The sequence below is a fragment of the Toxorhynchites rutilus genome, chromosome 2 (assembly GCF_029784135.1).
Source record: "Toxorhynchites rutilus septentrionalis strain SRP chromosome 2, ASM2978413v1, whole genome shotgun sequence".
In the NCBI taxonomy this organism is placed as follows: domain Eukaryota; kingdom Metazoa; phylum Arthropoda; class Insecta; order Diptera; family Culicidae; genus Toxorhynchites; species Toxorhynchites rutilus.
In genome coordinates, this window is record NC_073745.1 from 338805811 (window position 1) to 338820085 (window position 14275).

Below are 14275 nucleotides of genomic sequence, written 5' to 3' on the forward strand. Positions count from 1 at the left end.
ATACATAGAGAAGGTATAGGAGTGCGTTTCATCACATTAAAATCTATTTCCAGTTTCGAACAAAGATCAATTTCGCTAGCGCAAACATCAAATGGACTAACAGCACTTGTCACTATGTAATTGTAGAACGTATGGGAATTAAATTTTCCGAATGTTCCCTTTTTCTTTTAGAGTTTTCCGAAAATTTTCAATTGTCATGTTTGGTTGGAATACGTGCAAGATTTTAATGGGATCTCCTCTCCATTCCAGATGAGGGAGGGATATCATACCATCATAGAAACATTCCCCCCCCCCCTCAGAAAGGTGGGAGGAGTGTTGAATCAGTTTAGAAATGTTTCTTGCCCCCTAAAACCTCCACATGTCAAATTAGATTCAGTTTACTTGATTAGGTTTTGAATTATGCCGAAATGTATGTTTCGTTTGTATGGCAGTACCTTCCCCCCCCCCTCACTCAGAGCGAGGGGATTAGTGTCCCCTAAAACATTCGCAAGACAAATTTGGCTCACTTTGCTTGATCAGTTTTCGGATTATGCAGAAATTTGTCTTTCATTTGTATGGCAGCTCCCTCCTAGAGAGGGGGGTGTAGTGTATAACCACCGTAAAAACATTTATTGCACCCTAAAACCTCCACATGCCAAATTTGGTTTTATTTGCTTGATTAATTCTCGAGTTATGCGGAAATTTGGGTTTCAACTTTATGGCAGCCCCACCACCAGCGAAATGGGTCAAATATTGGGCCGACGTGATAATAAACCTAAAAAGGAAATGTCGGCTCATAGCCGAGGGAAGATCGAGAAAAACTGCGCCAAATCCACTCGAGGTGAGGATCCTTACAGCTGCCGGAAATTTCGATATTCTGGACTTGTGGAATAAAGCCATCGGACAACAAAGTGTTGCAGGCCTCGAAACACCAACTATGTCTAACGATCATGAGGAATATTTTCCAGATGATACAGGTGTTCAAAAAGAGGAAATTGTGATAGAACATTATTCAGAAGATCCCCTGGACGAGGAATTTGTTGCTAGTTTTTCGAAACCCGTTGTAACGGAACACACACAAGTGGATGTTGCATCGCAGTTGGAGATTCGAAAACCTACGAACGAAGAGCTGAAAACTATGGCAGAAGCAGCAGCGGTGACCACCGCAGAGTATGTCGAAATGACCACATCCGCGCTAGAAGGTACCAGCGAATTTCTCAAACCAAAAATAGTGCGACCATCCCAGGAAAGGCTGAGAGAAGATTTGAAACGCACGTCAGAGAAACTTGAATCTGTGATTAAGAAACGACGATTAGACGATTCCAAGTATGCTATTGCCCAAGCCCTGACCAATATGTCGGCTGCGCTGCTACAGCTCTCGAATGGTCTCAATGATCTGGCCAATGCCATCACCGATGATGCAATGTAGAATTACGAGTGAATTAAGGATTTATTTTAAGACCATGCTATTATAAGAATCTAAAGTGGAATATCAGTCAAAACCAGTGTATATGTATTGACCGACCGGCCCTTGTTCCAACGGGTTTGGATTAAAGTTAGGATGTGCTATAGTGATGAAAATTTTAATTGTAAATTTCCAATAATTAAACTGAAAATTTTACACGCTCACTGCCAATAAATTGAAATTGTTTATTGGCATTCTTATTTGAATCAATCAGAAAAATATGTGATTTTAATTTATTAATGATTTCGCGTCATTTCTACATCTACTTTTGCATATTTTGCAACGGGTTTTTTCCAAATCGTTTATTCGTAAGGCTCAATCGCAGAAGCTTTACGGAGCCGCTAATTCAGTTTTGTTTACATTAATTAATCTTAAATCTATGGTTAGAAGGCTTCGACCGATTACTCGCGGTTTACTCGAGGTTAAGGGGGTAACAAGTTTGTGGGACTGGTCAGGTTTGGGATATGAAAATTGGATAAAGTTGTCTCAACCGAGATTTGCCACTCGCACTGTAGAGTTGTGCATTAGGACTAGGGGTGGCATCTGGTATTCGACTGGCTGTCGAAGGTGAGATGAGGGGACAAGACAAACAAACTAATAACGAAAAAGAAAAATATAAAGGCATTGAATTCTTATACTAGGCCGTTTCACAAACATATAGATCGACTACATATAGCAGATGTCGCGAGTTCCCAACATGTCTCTGATAGGAACATAGGGTTGTCTACCTTGAGGCTCAAGGACATTCAAAAGGTACTTTCTGGCTGCGTAATTATCCGTTCATTGCCAAACCGCGTGATCGAACCGTTTCCACACCGACAGACATTGCTTCGAACAAGATTTATTCTGTAAACATGCACATCTAATGAGTAGTGGTTGGACATAAGTCTACTCATTACACGAATGGAGTCACGACTTACGTCCAAACCTTTGAACCACGCTCTCAAAAAAACATTTGGAATAATTGAATATAACCACCGCCCAAGATTTCCAGTGTCCCAATCGGTTTGCCAACTCAGGAGAGAACTTTGACGCAGTAATTGGAAAAAATCATCGTATGAAATTTGTCTACCAAACAATTTGCCTTCCTGGGCACTAGGGATTGTTAACCGGTTTTACCACTACCGGTCATTTTACATTACCGAATTACCGGTAAATTCACAATCAATAACCGGTTATTTCGGTGATTTTTATTTCTACACCATGAATAATATTTGCCTTTATGCCGCTATTTGAATTGCCTGAAGAAGTTCTACCAACATCCAGATCCAACGCCAAGAAGAGGACCATCATTAATAATTTCTCCAAGTCAAGCCCTCTGGATGCTGTTCTGGCTGAGTTGATGAGATAGTTCAGCTCTATTTGCAATTCGGAAGACATCAGTCAAGGGCTGCTAGCTCATGGGTTTACGGACCTTCCTCGAACCAGCAACGGAACTCGCCAACGATTCAAGACGTTTTTCGAAATAGTTGTTAACAAGAGTTATAAATTAAGCCTACCCTTAGAAGAATGAACGTCGACTAGAAATCGGCGTTGCATGAACGTGAACGCTCGTTCGGCCGATAAAACATGGAACCTCGATCTGTAACGTGTTGAAGGCTCATTGAACGCGGAACGGTGTATTGCCATACTCTCTAAGAAAACATTCCAATATGGAATATCGGTAATGAAGGACATAATGGGGGTCAAGACTGATGGCGCGTACGTCTTGAGAAAAGTTGGAAGCCTCATATCAGCTGCGCATCAAGTTCACCTCACACATGGCACATGGCTTGCAGTGACGGACGTGTGGTATCAAAAATCTAACTCAACATCGTCTTCGGGTAATACATGGTAAAAAGTAAGTAAAACGGTTAGGCTCTTCAAAAATTCTTCTGTGAAAAAGTTCTCACGAAGCATGTCATTACGGACTACGGAATGGTTATTTGTTAGATCCTTGATTACAAAACCAGATGGAACAGTCTTCTGACAATGTTGCGCCGATTCTATGACCTCCGAACTTCAGTTCAAAAATCGATGCTCGATCGGAGAACGAAACACAAGAAATATTTCAGCGATGAAGAACTGACAGCGAAAAAGGAATTGGTTGATGCCCTTGAACCGGTTCTGATAACTGTTGAGCTGCTATGCCGGAAGAACTGCACCCTTTAGGAAGCTGACGTAGAATCGCAATTTATGCTAGAACAGCTATTGGAGCAACCGTCAAAAATCTTGAAGCAGCTGCATGAAGCCCTGATTGAAAGGATTGCACAAAGGCGTTTCGTATATGCAGATTTGTTCGCGTATATGAATAATCATTCTGCTCTTGGTCGTGACACAATTAATGATGACTTTGGCATTTTCTATCAAACGTCTCGAGCTGTACTGATCAAGCAGGCATTTGAAATTGTTCGTGTCTTAAGGAAATTTGGAGATTGATTCAGTAGCTGGACAACAGGAAGACAACATCAAGGAAAAACTTGAACGACGATTGCAGCAATCAAAGGTATCAATGTCCAGCCCAAGCAAAACGTCTACAAACGGATTGATGAAAACCTCAGCCAAGAGTTTTCGTACTACGACGCAGGGGCATCAGAAGCAAATACATGGCAGTGGTATTCGATACTCTTCGTTATGTACGCCCAACATCAGTGTACTCTGAACCTGCGTTTCCCTCTTCTGGAAATTTTGTTAATAAGATTTGATCTAGATTAGAATACAACACAATTATCATTCTTTGTGTCCTTAAGAATTACTTTAACCAAGAAACTAAGTAGCAAAGACTTCAAAAATGTTTTCTGTAAAGTAATTACTATCGATAAAAGCCGTTTCTTCAAGAAAATGATTTATTTTAAAGTATTTCTTACCGGTAATTCACCGGTTTTACCGGTAATGAAATTTTCATTACCGAATAACCGGTTATTGAAATTCTGTACAGCAGCTCGGCCACGATAAGATTTGCCAGTCGAATTGGAAGAATGTATCCAACGAGCGAGATGGATGAATGAGTTGGACATGACTCTGAGCCAACCAGGAAGGCACGAATAATCGGATTCATTGGAGGAATGATATAAAACATTATCTATTAAACTTATCTATTAAAAATAAAGGAATGTAATATCAGTATACATGGAAGAAAAACAACAAATATAAATCCGAAATGTAATTTGTAATACACATATTAGAGTGTTATAAATGTATACCATCTGATCCAGTTTGGCTTACTGAGGATTCTGTGGTTTAGACCATTCTACGTTCAGGATCAAATGATCGTAACCATGTCCATTGAGCAACTCGATGGCTGTAGCAGCATCACGCCGAGATTTGAAATGAACGTAAGCAAAACCTTTGCAAAGTCCGGTATTTTTGTCCCTAGCCAAGAACATTTTACTGTGCGGACCAATCCGCTTCACCAACTCTTCCAAATCAGCTTCGGTCATTGCCTCTGACAAGTTGGAAATACGAATAGCGGTGGTATCGTCACGTCCGCGTTGATTGCCACCTCCAATACCCATTTTCTGTCCATCGCGCATACTCGGCGGAACGTACTTTCCACTCTTGATATTCTCGTTCATAGTCATTTGATTTTCTTGTTCCATAGTTGGAGCAGGCTTAGCTTTTCCAGTTTCATATGTAGTTCCTTTGTATGGACATTGCACGGACCAATGCTCGCCCTCGCAAATACGACACTTGGCAACGTTTTTGAGAGAATCCAATGCATTGTCTGACTTCTGCTCCTCTTCTTTGTTGCTCACAAACTGCATATATATGTCTTCCGAAACCATTGTGGTTCCCGGATTTGGACCAGGTTTGTCATTTTCCGAGTTGCCGAATTTAGCCCAGCTTTTCCTTTTAGCCACGCTTTTAGGCACAACCAATCGTGTTATCTTGTACGTGCGCACCACTTTTATTTTCTTATCGTCTTTGTTGTATTTATACTCGGTGACAATTTTTTGACCAGAGAGGGGGAGGAATATCTCACCACCATAGAATTATTTATTGCATCCTAAAACCTCCACATGCCAAATTTCGTTTCATTTGCATAATTTATTCTTGAGTAATGCAAAAAATGGTGTTTCATTTGTATGGCAGCTCCCCCTTAGAGAGGGGGATGGAGAGTCTAACTATCATAGAAACATTTATTGCACCCTAAAGCCTCAATATGCCAAATTTGTTTTCATTTGCTTGACTAATTCTCGAGTAATGCAGAAATTTGTGTTTCAAGAGTGGGCGGAGGAGTATCTAACCACCGTAAAAACATTTATTGCACCCTGAAACCTCCACATTCCCAATTTGGTTTCATTTGCTTGATTAATTCCCGAGTAATGCAGAAATTTGTGTTTAATTTGTATGGCAGCCCTCCCTTTTAAAGGGGGGAGGGGGTCTCAAACTATCACGAAAACCTTCCCCAGCCCCAAAAACCCCACATACCAATTTTCATGTTGATCGGCTCAGTAGTTTCCGAGTCCATAAGAATCAGACAGACAGAAATCCATTTTTATATATAAAGATATTTTATTGCATGGGTAAAAATAGATGAAATTTTGGGTCAAACTAGTTTAAAGTGTAATGTTTACATGTACACAATTTTGTCACAATCTGTCAAGTGGTTATCGAAATTGCTTCTGAGCAAGAAGTGCTTCGACAAAAAACTATGGGTGCGGTTGTGGGAAATCCAGGACAGTTCAACAGATGGATCGCGAAACAGTTGAGGGGCTTAGAATGCAAGGGGTGTAAGTGACTTGATCGATTTCTCTACATCAACTCTCTCTTTTGGTCATAACTTAGCTGCAAACTCATTCTCATCTGTAATTAACAATGTGGAATATAGATCAAAACCTCATCTATCGGATTCTATAGCAAACTCAAATTGGAACGTTTTTGTAATTGAGTTATTAACTAAAGAAAAAGTTGATGAAGAGAAATCGATCAAGTCACTTACACCCCTTGCATTCTAAGCCCCTCAGTTGGGAATAGACCATTCGACCTCGTTCCGTGTGGTGAAGTCGTTCAAGGAGATCCAGACGACACAGCGGTGAACTGGCGGCTGGAGAAAAGCGAAGACGACCGACGAAGGCAAGGAAGGTTTACTTCGAGCGCAATCCGAACCTTTTCATTCGGGACGTACTAAAGAAGGTCAATTCTTCGGTCTGGTTCGTCCAGCAGACTATGAAGCGGGTCGGACTTCATGTCTTCGAGGTAAGGAAGGCACCTAACCGAATTGATAAAAAGAACACGGTAGCCAAATCCCGCACCAGGAAGCTGTACTTTGGTTAGTGCAGCTGAGATACATCGTAATAGACGACGAGGCGAACATTAAAGTGAACGATTCCCGGCCTGGCGTTTTTATCGCAAATCCCGCCTGGATGTCCCGGAGGAGTTCCGGAAGAAGAAGGTTGCCAAGAAGTACTTGGTGTGGCAGGCGATCTGTAGGTGCGGCGAATACAGCAAGCCGTGCATAACGATCGGCATCATTAACCGCCAAACATATAAAGACAAAGGCCACCAGAAGCACCTGCTGTCCTTCTTCCGGCCCCACGAAGGTGACACTTTGTTTTGTGCCACGAAACGTTAAACCGGTGATGGAGCGGTACGGAGCCAACGAATTCGTTTTTTTACCAAAAGAGGCAAATCCGCCAAATTCGCCAGAATTTTGTCCCATAGAAAAGGGCGATTATGAAGGACAAGCTCCGGAAAACAAGGAAGGTCTCCAAAAACGACCAGGATTTGAGAGAAGAGTGATGAAAGTGTGTAAGAAAGATGGTGCAAGTGTTGCACAGGATTTATTGGGCAGGGTTAAGTCCAAGATGCGGGGATTTGGCTTAGGTGAGGAGATTGAATAAACCACCTTTGTAAAAACTCTATTTTGCTAATATATGAGAGTTTCAAAAATATTCGACTCAAAATAAATTCTTGGTGATAATTGCTGCTTTGCTTTTTTTTCGAGTACGGTCTTTATACCTACTACTATCGTAAAACAAAACAACATTCGTTGTACACAAGTGCACAAGTGTAGAGTAGGGTGCCAATGAAAATGGTCATCTCTAATTTCAAAAAGTTATCTCTTCAAAAATTTTCACCACCTCGAAAAAACACCCTATGCAAAATATTAGCTCAATCGGACTTCAGGAAGAGTGGCGTAAGGCGGTCAAAGTTTGAGTTTTTTGAAAATCGAAAAATCAACCAAAGTAAATCGGCTTTTTCGAAAAAAAAAATTTTGATGCCAAATGCCAAACAATGATTCCAAAAAAATTGCATTACTCGTCAAGATTCACTGTTATCTCGAAAAAAAATTTGTTGCACGTGGTCATTTTTCGTCTAAAATGTCGATTTCTAACAAAAATTTTTTTTTATATAACTGTAAGTCTCGATGTGTCATGCAATTTTAGAACATTTGGCACCTAAACAATTTTTGATAACCTCGATTTCCGGTGATTTTTCGGTTGAAAAAAAAACTCAAATTTTAACGTCTGCAACACTAATAAAGGGTGTGTCACATCAAATTGCATCACGGAAAAAACGCTGTAGAAATTCGCCCAGTAGACCGATCCTTTTGAAAATTTTAGACAGTAAAATAAAAACTATTAAACAACTTTTGGCATTTTCTTTTTATTCATACTTCGAGCCCAAGCCCGTATGCTAACACCTTCCTCTTTACCCCGTCCATAAGGTTCTGTACAACGTCAGGTTGTAGTTTTTTTTTTAACAGAAATCCATTTTCTCTTGAAGTCCGCCTCCGATTTGACAACTTTTGGGTTCTTCCGGAGGGCCTGCTTCATAATCGCCCAATATTTCTCTATTGGGCGAAGCTCCGGCGCGTTGGGCGGGTTCATTTCCTTTGGCACGAAGGTGACCCCGTTGGCTTCGTACCACTCCAACACGTCCTTTGAATAGTGGCACGAAGTGAGATCCGGCCAGAAGATGGTCGGGCCATCGTGCTGCTTCAATAGTGGTAGTAAGCGCTTCTGTAGGCACTCCTGAAGGTAAACCTGCCCGTTTACCGCGCCGGTCATCACGAAGGGGCGCTCCGCTTTCCGCAAGAGCAGATCGCTTGCCACACCATGTACTTTTTGCAAACTTGCTTAACTACGCGCTCGTGATCTTTTTCACTGACGGAGCATCCATTTTTGCCGTTCTTCACCTTCCGGTCGATGGTTAGGTTCTCGAAGTATCGTTTTAGTACTCTGCTGACCGTGGATTGGACGATTCCCAGCATCTTACCGATGTCCCGATGTGACAACTCCGGATTCTCGAAATGAGTGCACAGGATTAATTCACGACGCTCTTTTTCGTTCGACGACATTTTTCCAAATTTACGAAAAATTGACAGTGAAGCATGGCCAACGTGATCTATACACTCTTATCTGATTATAAGCGAAAGCTGAAGATATAATTCCTAAAAATTAAATTTCTACAGCGTTTTTTCCGTGATGCAATTTGATGTGACACACCCTTTAAATGAAATTCGAATGAGCTAATATTTTGCATAGGGTATATTATTTTGCAAATAAACATTTCGCAACAAGCTCCGAACGAAAAATCGAGATAATTATTTGTACTGGCACTTAAAGTCACGTGTTTCATCTTGTACTCCGAAAAAAAACTTATGCCCATAGTGTCGATTTTTGACAAAAAAAAATTTTTTCGAGATGACACTAGATCTCGACGTTTCATGCAATTTTAAGACATTTGGCATCAAAAAAAAATTTCGAAACCCCCGATTTCCTGTACTCCCCCCTTGGGTGATTTTTCGATTTTCAAAAAACTCAAACTTTGACCGCTTTGTGCCACTCTCCCTTAAGTCCGAGCTAACATTTTGCAAAGGGTGTTTTTTCGAGGTGGTAAACATTTTGTATAGGGTAACTTTTAGGGTTTATTTTTTCCCATACATTCATTGGCACCCTAGGGTAGAGGTCAGCCGTTGACAGATCCCAGAGTGAAACCACAATGAATCCAAACACATTTTAGCATAACTGATAGAAACTCGGAAATTAAAAAATTAGTGTCACACAGCAAATTTTCTCCGTGACACGCTGTTCTTCCGCCTTAATATGAGATTTTATAACGTTGAACAACTTTCAATAATGGTAGGAAGCAAATGAACGAAAAAAATTAACAATTTTAAGTCGATAAGTAAGCAACATAATAAAATTATACCAGTGTAAACCTGGAAGCAGGAAAAAAACGCGTCGCGCAGTTGAGAAAAAAAGGCGCAGAACTTTACACTGACGAGAAAAGCTCTGGAGCATCAGTAAAAGATTTTCACCGTTTTATCATTAAACTTCGCACGCCTCCCACGGAGCTAAGATTTTTTCTTATTCCACCTCACGCCTCACGGTTCATAGCTTTCGCTGCTGCGGGGGAAGCAAACTTTCCGCTTCGATCCCATTCCAAAAGATCATTCGCCCATAGCATCGGTTGCTCTAGTAGAGATTTTCGAACTTTTTCCCCGCTTATGTACATCATTTTCAAAGTGATCAAATGGTCTCTGACAAATTACAAAAGCAAACTGGGAATCGAGCGATGTCGGAGGTGTTGGCCCGAAGGTACACACAACAAAGATGGGTAAATTCGTCGTACTTTATTCATTCCCTTCCCCCTTCCGCTCCCGCATCAGCCACCCAACCCTTGGTTCGGACCGAAGGATTTCAATTTAAAAAGTTTGAAATATTATTATGCAGATAATGAATAAATCAACTTTTGCCGTGCTCGTATCCCATGCTGTTGTCGACGTCGGTCCCCTTGATGGCGCACCGGGCAACCTCGTTCAGCGAGGTGGTCAAGTTCGAAAAACATGAGCAGCATGAAAAGGCAAAGATTTGCACTCGTTATTAATATAACATTGTTTCTAACAAAATATTCGGAGGTTTGCCGGGCTATACACAAAGTGATTCAAAACAGCTACAGAAACATTTTATATTGCGTTCTCCGAAACGAACAGAGCATGATGTTGATAAGTTTGTTAGTTTGTTAGTTGCTCTGACAGATTGTTCACGGGAAACTTTTTCCATCGGATAGCTGTTGGCTTAACCTTTCGGAAGCTAACTTTCTTCGCATACTATCCTTTATCGCTGGATGGATTCAGATTAATGTTCACGAGAAATTTCAAAGCAAACGGTCACCTTTTCCGAAATTATTTCACGTTCACAAAACATCATTGCGAAGAGTGGCGGCTGCAATGATGCATTTTGTGCACCCAAAAGAAACCCTATAATGCATCAACGGATGAGGCCATTTCACTCGGCCACAAATGTGTCTGTAAACAAACGAACTTTGTGCACAAACAAGTTAGTGGACAACAACCATAATGGTTCCCTCCGTTCCCCCACCGAGTGAAACCTAATGGCCAGGAAGAGGTTGTGGAAGCCTGCCACGTAGGAACACAAATTACGTAATTTTCGCGCTCGTGTTGTGTGCGCTGTTCAATAAGCCAACTATCAACTAGAGAGTGTGTACTCGTATGAATAAATCATTAAATTTAGAACCGTGTTATCGTGCCCTGCTCTTCGAGAGGATACGCTTTCACGCGAGGAGTGTTGGCAGATATATCGTGGGCTGCATTTTTGACGTAGGACTACGTCTTTCATTTCTATACCGGGGTGTAAAATCAAAGTTTCGAAAACGAAAGCGTTACGCCGGAGACCGAGATTTTGAGCGTTAATAGCTCCTAAACAACTGAACGAAATGGTATGATAAACACTTCATTCGAAAGATAAAATGTCTACGCGTTCTATACTTGTTACTTTTTGATCCAAAAACTTGTTTCAATAGTCTTAAAATTGCTTTCAAAACAGGCTATCGAAATCACCAATCGGTATATAAGCGAGCGCCGCTCGGAAATCCACTCAGTTCTAATTGAACAGCGATTGGAGCATGTTGTCGCTGTTGTGGTGAAGCTCTTCGTTTATCATGAAAGCGCGGATGAACGGTGTCACCAAGAGCCTGTTTGTGCACCCTAGGCCAGAAGGGAATCCATCAGGAGGAGAGTGATGCCACAGACGGTTCCCCGGGAAGACATCGCTACACACACATACACGCGCGGAATTCTTTCCGTTTGGATGCCATTCAGCATTGAGAAAGTTCCGGAAAGATCTAATCTTTTCTGGAAAATAATCTGCCAGTTCCTCTGGGAATTTAAAAATACATTCATGTGAAAGAGTTTATTTGAATGTTTTCTATCCATGTAACACTGTGACCAAATACATTTGGTTTTGTGATTTTTCAATCAATCGCAATTAACAGGATAGCTTCAGAAGATTATTCTTCCCCATCAGTAGGATATTTCCGTATCCAATATTGTATGCGCCCGCAATCGATTATTGCTCAGTCGCCGAAAGTTCCGAGCTCAGAGAGTTCATTCCCCTCTAGTTTGCCTTCCAAATTGCCATCGTAAACCACACCTTCTCTCGATTCAATCACACACAAAAAGCATACTTAAGCGATATTCTGGTGGTGAGACACATTCATTTTTCGTGAGGACATCGACAAGACACCATCGTTGCCTAACGTGCTGGAGGAGGTGGACGGCGAAGGATCGACACATACACGCGCAGAATTCTTTCCGTTTGGATGCCATTCAGCATCGAGAAAGTTCCGGAAAGATCTAATCATTGCTGGAAAATAATCTGCCAGTTCTTCTGGGAATTCAAAAATACATTCATGTGAAAGAGTTTATTTGAATGTTTTCTATCCGTGTAACGCTGTGACCAAATATTTTTCAATCAAGTACTATTAACAGGTGGTTATCGAGTTAGTATTAACCACTGGTGGGCTTCCAGTATCGAGGAAAATGTGGAAATATCTAATCGTTGCTGGAAAATAATCTGCCAGTTCCCCTTGGAATTGAAAATTACATTCAAGCGAAAGAGTTTATTTTAATGTTTTCTATCCATAAAATAGCCATATAATACATTTGGGTTTGTGATTTGTCAATCAAGTACAGTTAGCAGGTTAGCTTCTGAAGATTATTCTTCAGAACAAGGTTTTTCGTATCCTATATTGGATGCATAAAACCTTGTGCCTCCAACGTAACGCTCTCGTTTTCGAAGTCCCCCAAATATTCATTTTTTCATTCATTCAGAATGGATTTAGATTCAACTTCGAACAAATGATATCTAATTCAACGATAGTCCTACGTCACCCTTGCGGTTATACCATAGATATAACCCACTTCCTGTTTTTTGCTATCGGAAATGTTTACCTAACAGAAGAATTTATTCGTGCAAAACCCACTTCAACGTTTACTCTGATCATTCTCTCGCGCTCTAAGTGTCGAGAAAACCTTTCGATTAAAAAAAAAAAAAAAATGGTGGGTTATATCTACGATATAACCGCAAGGTTGACGTGGGACTACCTTAGCTTAGCAATCATTTGTTTGTTTTTGATAGAATGAAACAATTCCCGAATTCAGTTGAATTCATTATATTTGCTTTGAAAGTAAAAAGATTGTATAATGCCATGTAGGGTCAATTCATGCATTGTGATAGATAATGTTCCTCGTTACATTTTAATTTAATGACAGTCCTTTTACGGTTGGTATGATGCCTAGGACAAAATATGTGCACGGAAAAATTATCAAACGATTATTCTATTTTACGTTTCCTTCTGAAGTTTGCATCTCTCAAGTATACGTACTTCTCGAACCGCGAATTTCCTTGATTTGATGAACTTCAGGGACTCAGTTCTGATTATGACATGTATGTTGAACGCACGTTGTTTAATCAATAGGCGTTATCGCAGCAAATGGTTAACAACAGTCTGCCTAATCATCAAATGGTATGCATAGAAATTTAGTGAGCAGAAGATATGAAAGCATATCCTCCAATGCAATATGAATAACCGAGCCAAAGCGTTGTGTTCGTACCCGCTTTTGTAAACCTTGCTAGGAAAACATATTGCGGAGTGCAAACAAAAATGCGGGTGCAGAAGTACACCCGGCTTGCATGAATCAAAAACTTCAACTTCTTATTTTAGTGCCCGTGGCCGAGTGGTTAGCGTCAAACCTAACATGCCGAGGGTTCGGGTTCGATTCCCGTTCTGGTCGGGGAAATTTTTCTTCAAAGAAATTTCCTCTGACTTGCACTGTGGTCACGCGTATTCTACAGCTTGCCACTCAGGATGCAATCATGGCGTGTTATTTGGCATAGAAATCTCAACTAAGTACTAATGAAAATGACGCAAGTAATACTACGTTTAGACGGCGGAGTTCCTCTAGGAACGTTAGTGCCATATAAGAAGAAGAAGAACTTCTTATTTTTATACTATAAAGGATTTAAACTTGAAAGTTCATTAGTCTCTAGTGTCTGCCCGATTTTCTCAGGTTCCTAAGTTTAGGAGACCGTGTTAAGGAAACATATTCTAGTTTGCACAAAGGCAAGCGAGTACAGGCGGAATTGAAGGAGGTGGTCTAAGCTCCTGTACTAACGTGGTAATATTCAAACTCAGAGTGCTAAGGAGTGGTATATTTTTCTAGTGGTCAATGATTCTATACATATACTTCTTTTGAACTAGTAGTTATAGGCACCAAGCAGAAATTTTCTAACAAATCTTCTGTTTCAACAACATTTGCAGAACAGGTAATTTTGAACAGAAAAAAATGTATGCTGGTGCAATAAAATATTGTGCATCATTTTCATAGTGTGTTGAAATGATAAATTTATCATTACTTACTAAAATGCCATTTCATTCAAAAAGCATTAATACTGCACCATGTTTATTTTGAAATTATATTTAATGTAACTTTTAAAATAATGACATCATAATCTTTTTTATTATAAATGTCTGCTCATTTTGGTTACAACAAATAAGTATTCGCTCGATTAATCGAATACCGAAAGACAATTATTCGAATGA

The 14275-nt window shown here is 40.4% G+C and overlaps 1 protein-coding gene across 1 annotated transcript; it reads left to right on the plus strand.

The window, feature by feature from the left end:
- The first annotated feature begins 697 nt into the window (after nt 1-697).
- LOC129767141 (uncharacterized) lies at nt 698-1635 on the plus strand. The gene has a single exon (XM_055767762.1). The coding sequence runs from the start codon at nt 698-700 to the stop codon at nt 1406-1408; it is 711 nt and encodes a 236-aa protein (XP_055623737.1). The 3' UTR covers nt 1409-1635.
- The last annotated feature ends 12640 nt before the right edge of the window (nt 1636-14275 follow it).

Excerpts from the sequence above, each read along its gene's own strand:
- LOC129767141 (XM_055767762.1), top strand. The coding sequence starts at position 698 with ATGGCAGCCCCACCACCAGCGAAATGGGTCAAATATTGGGCCGACGTG.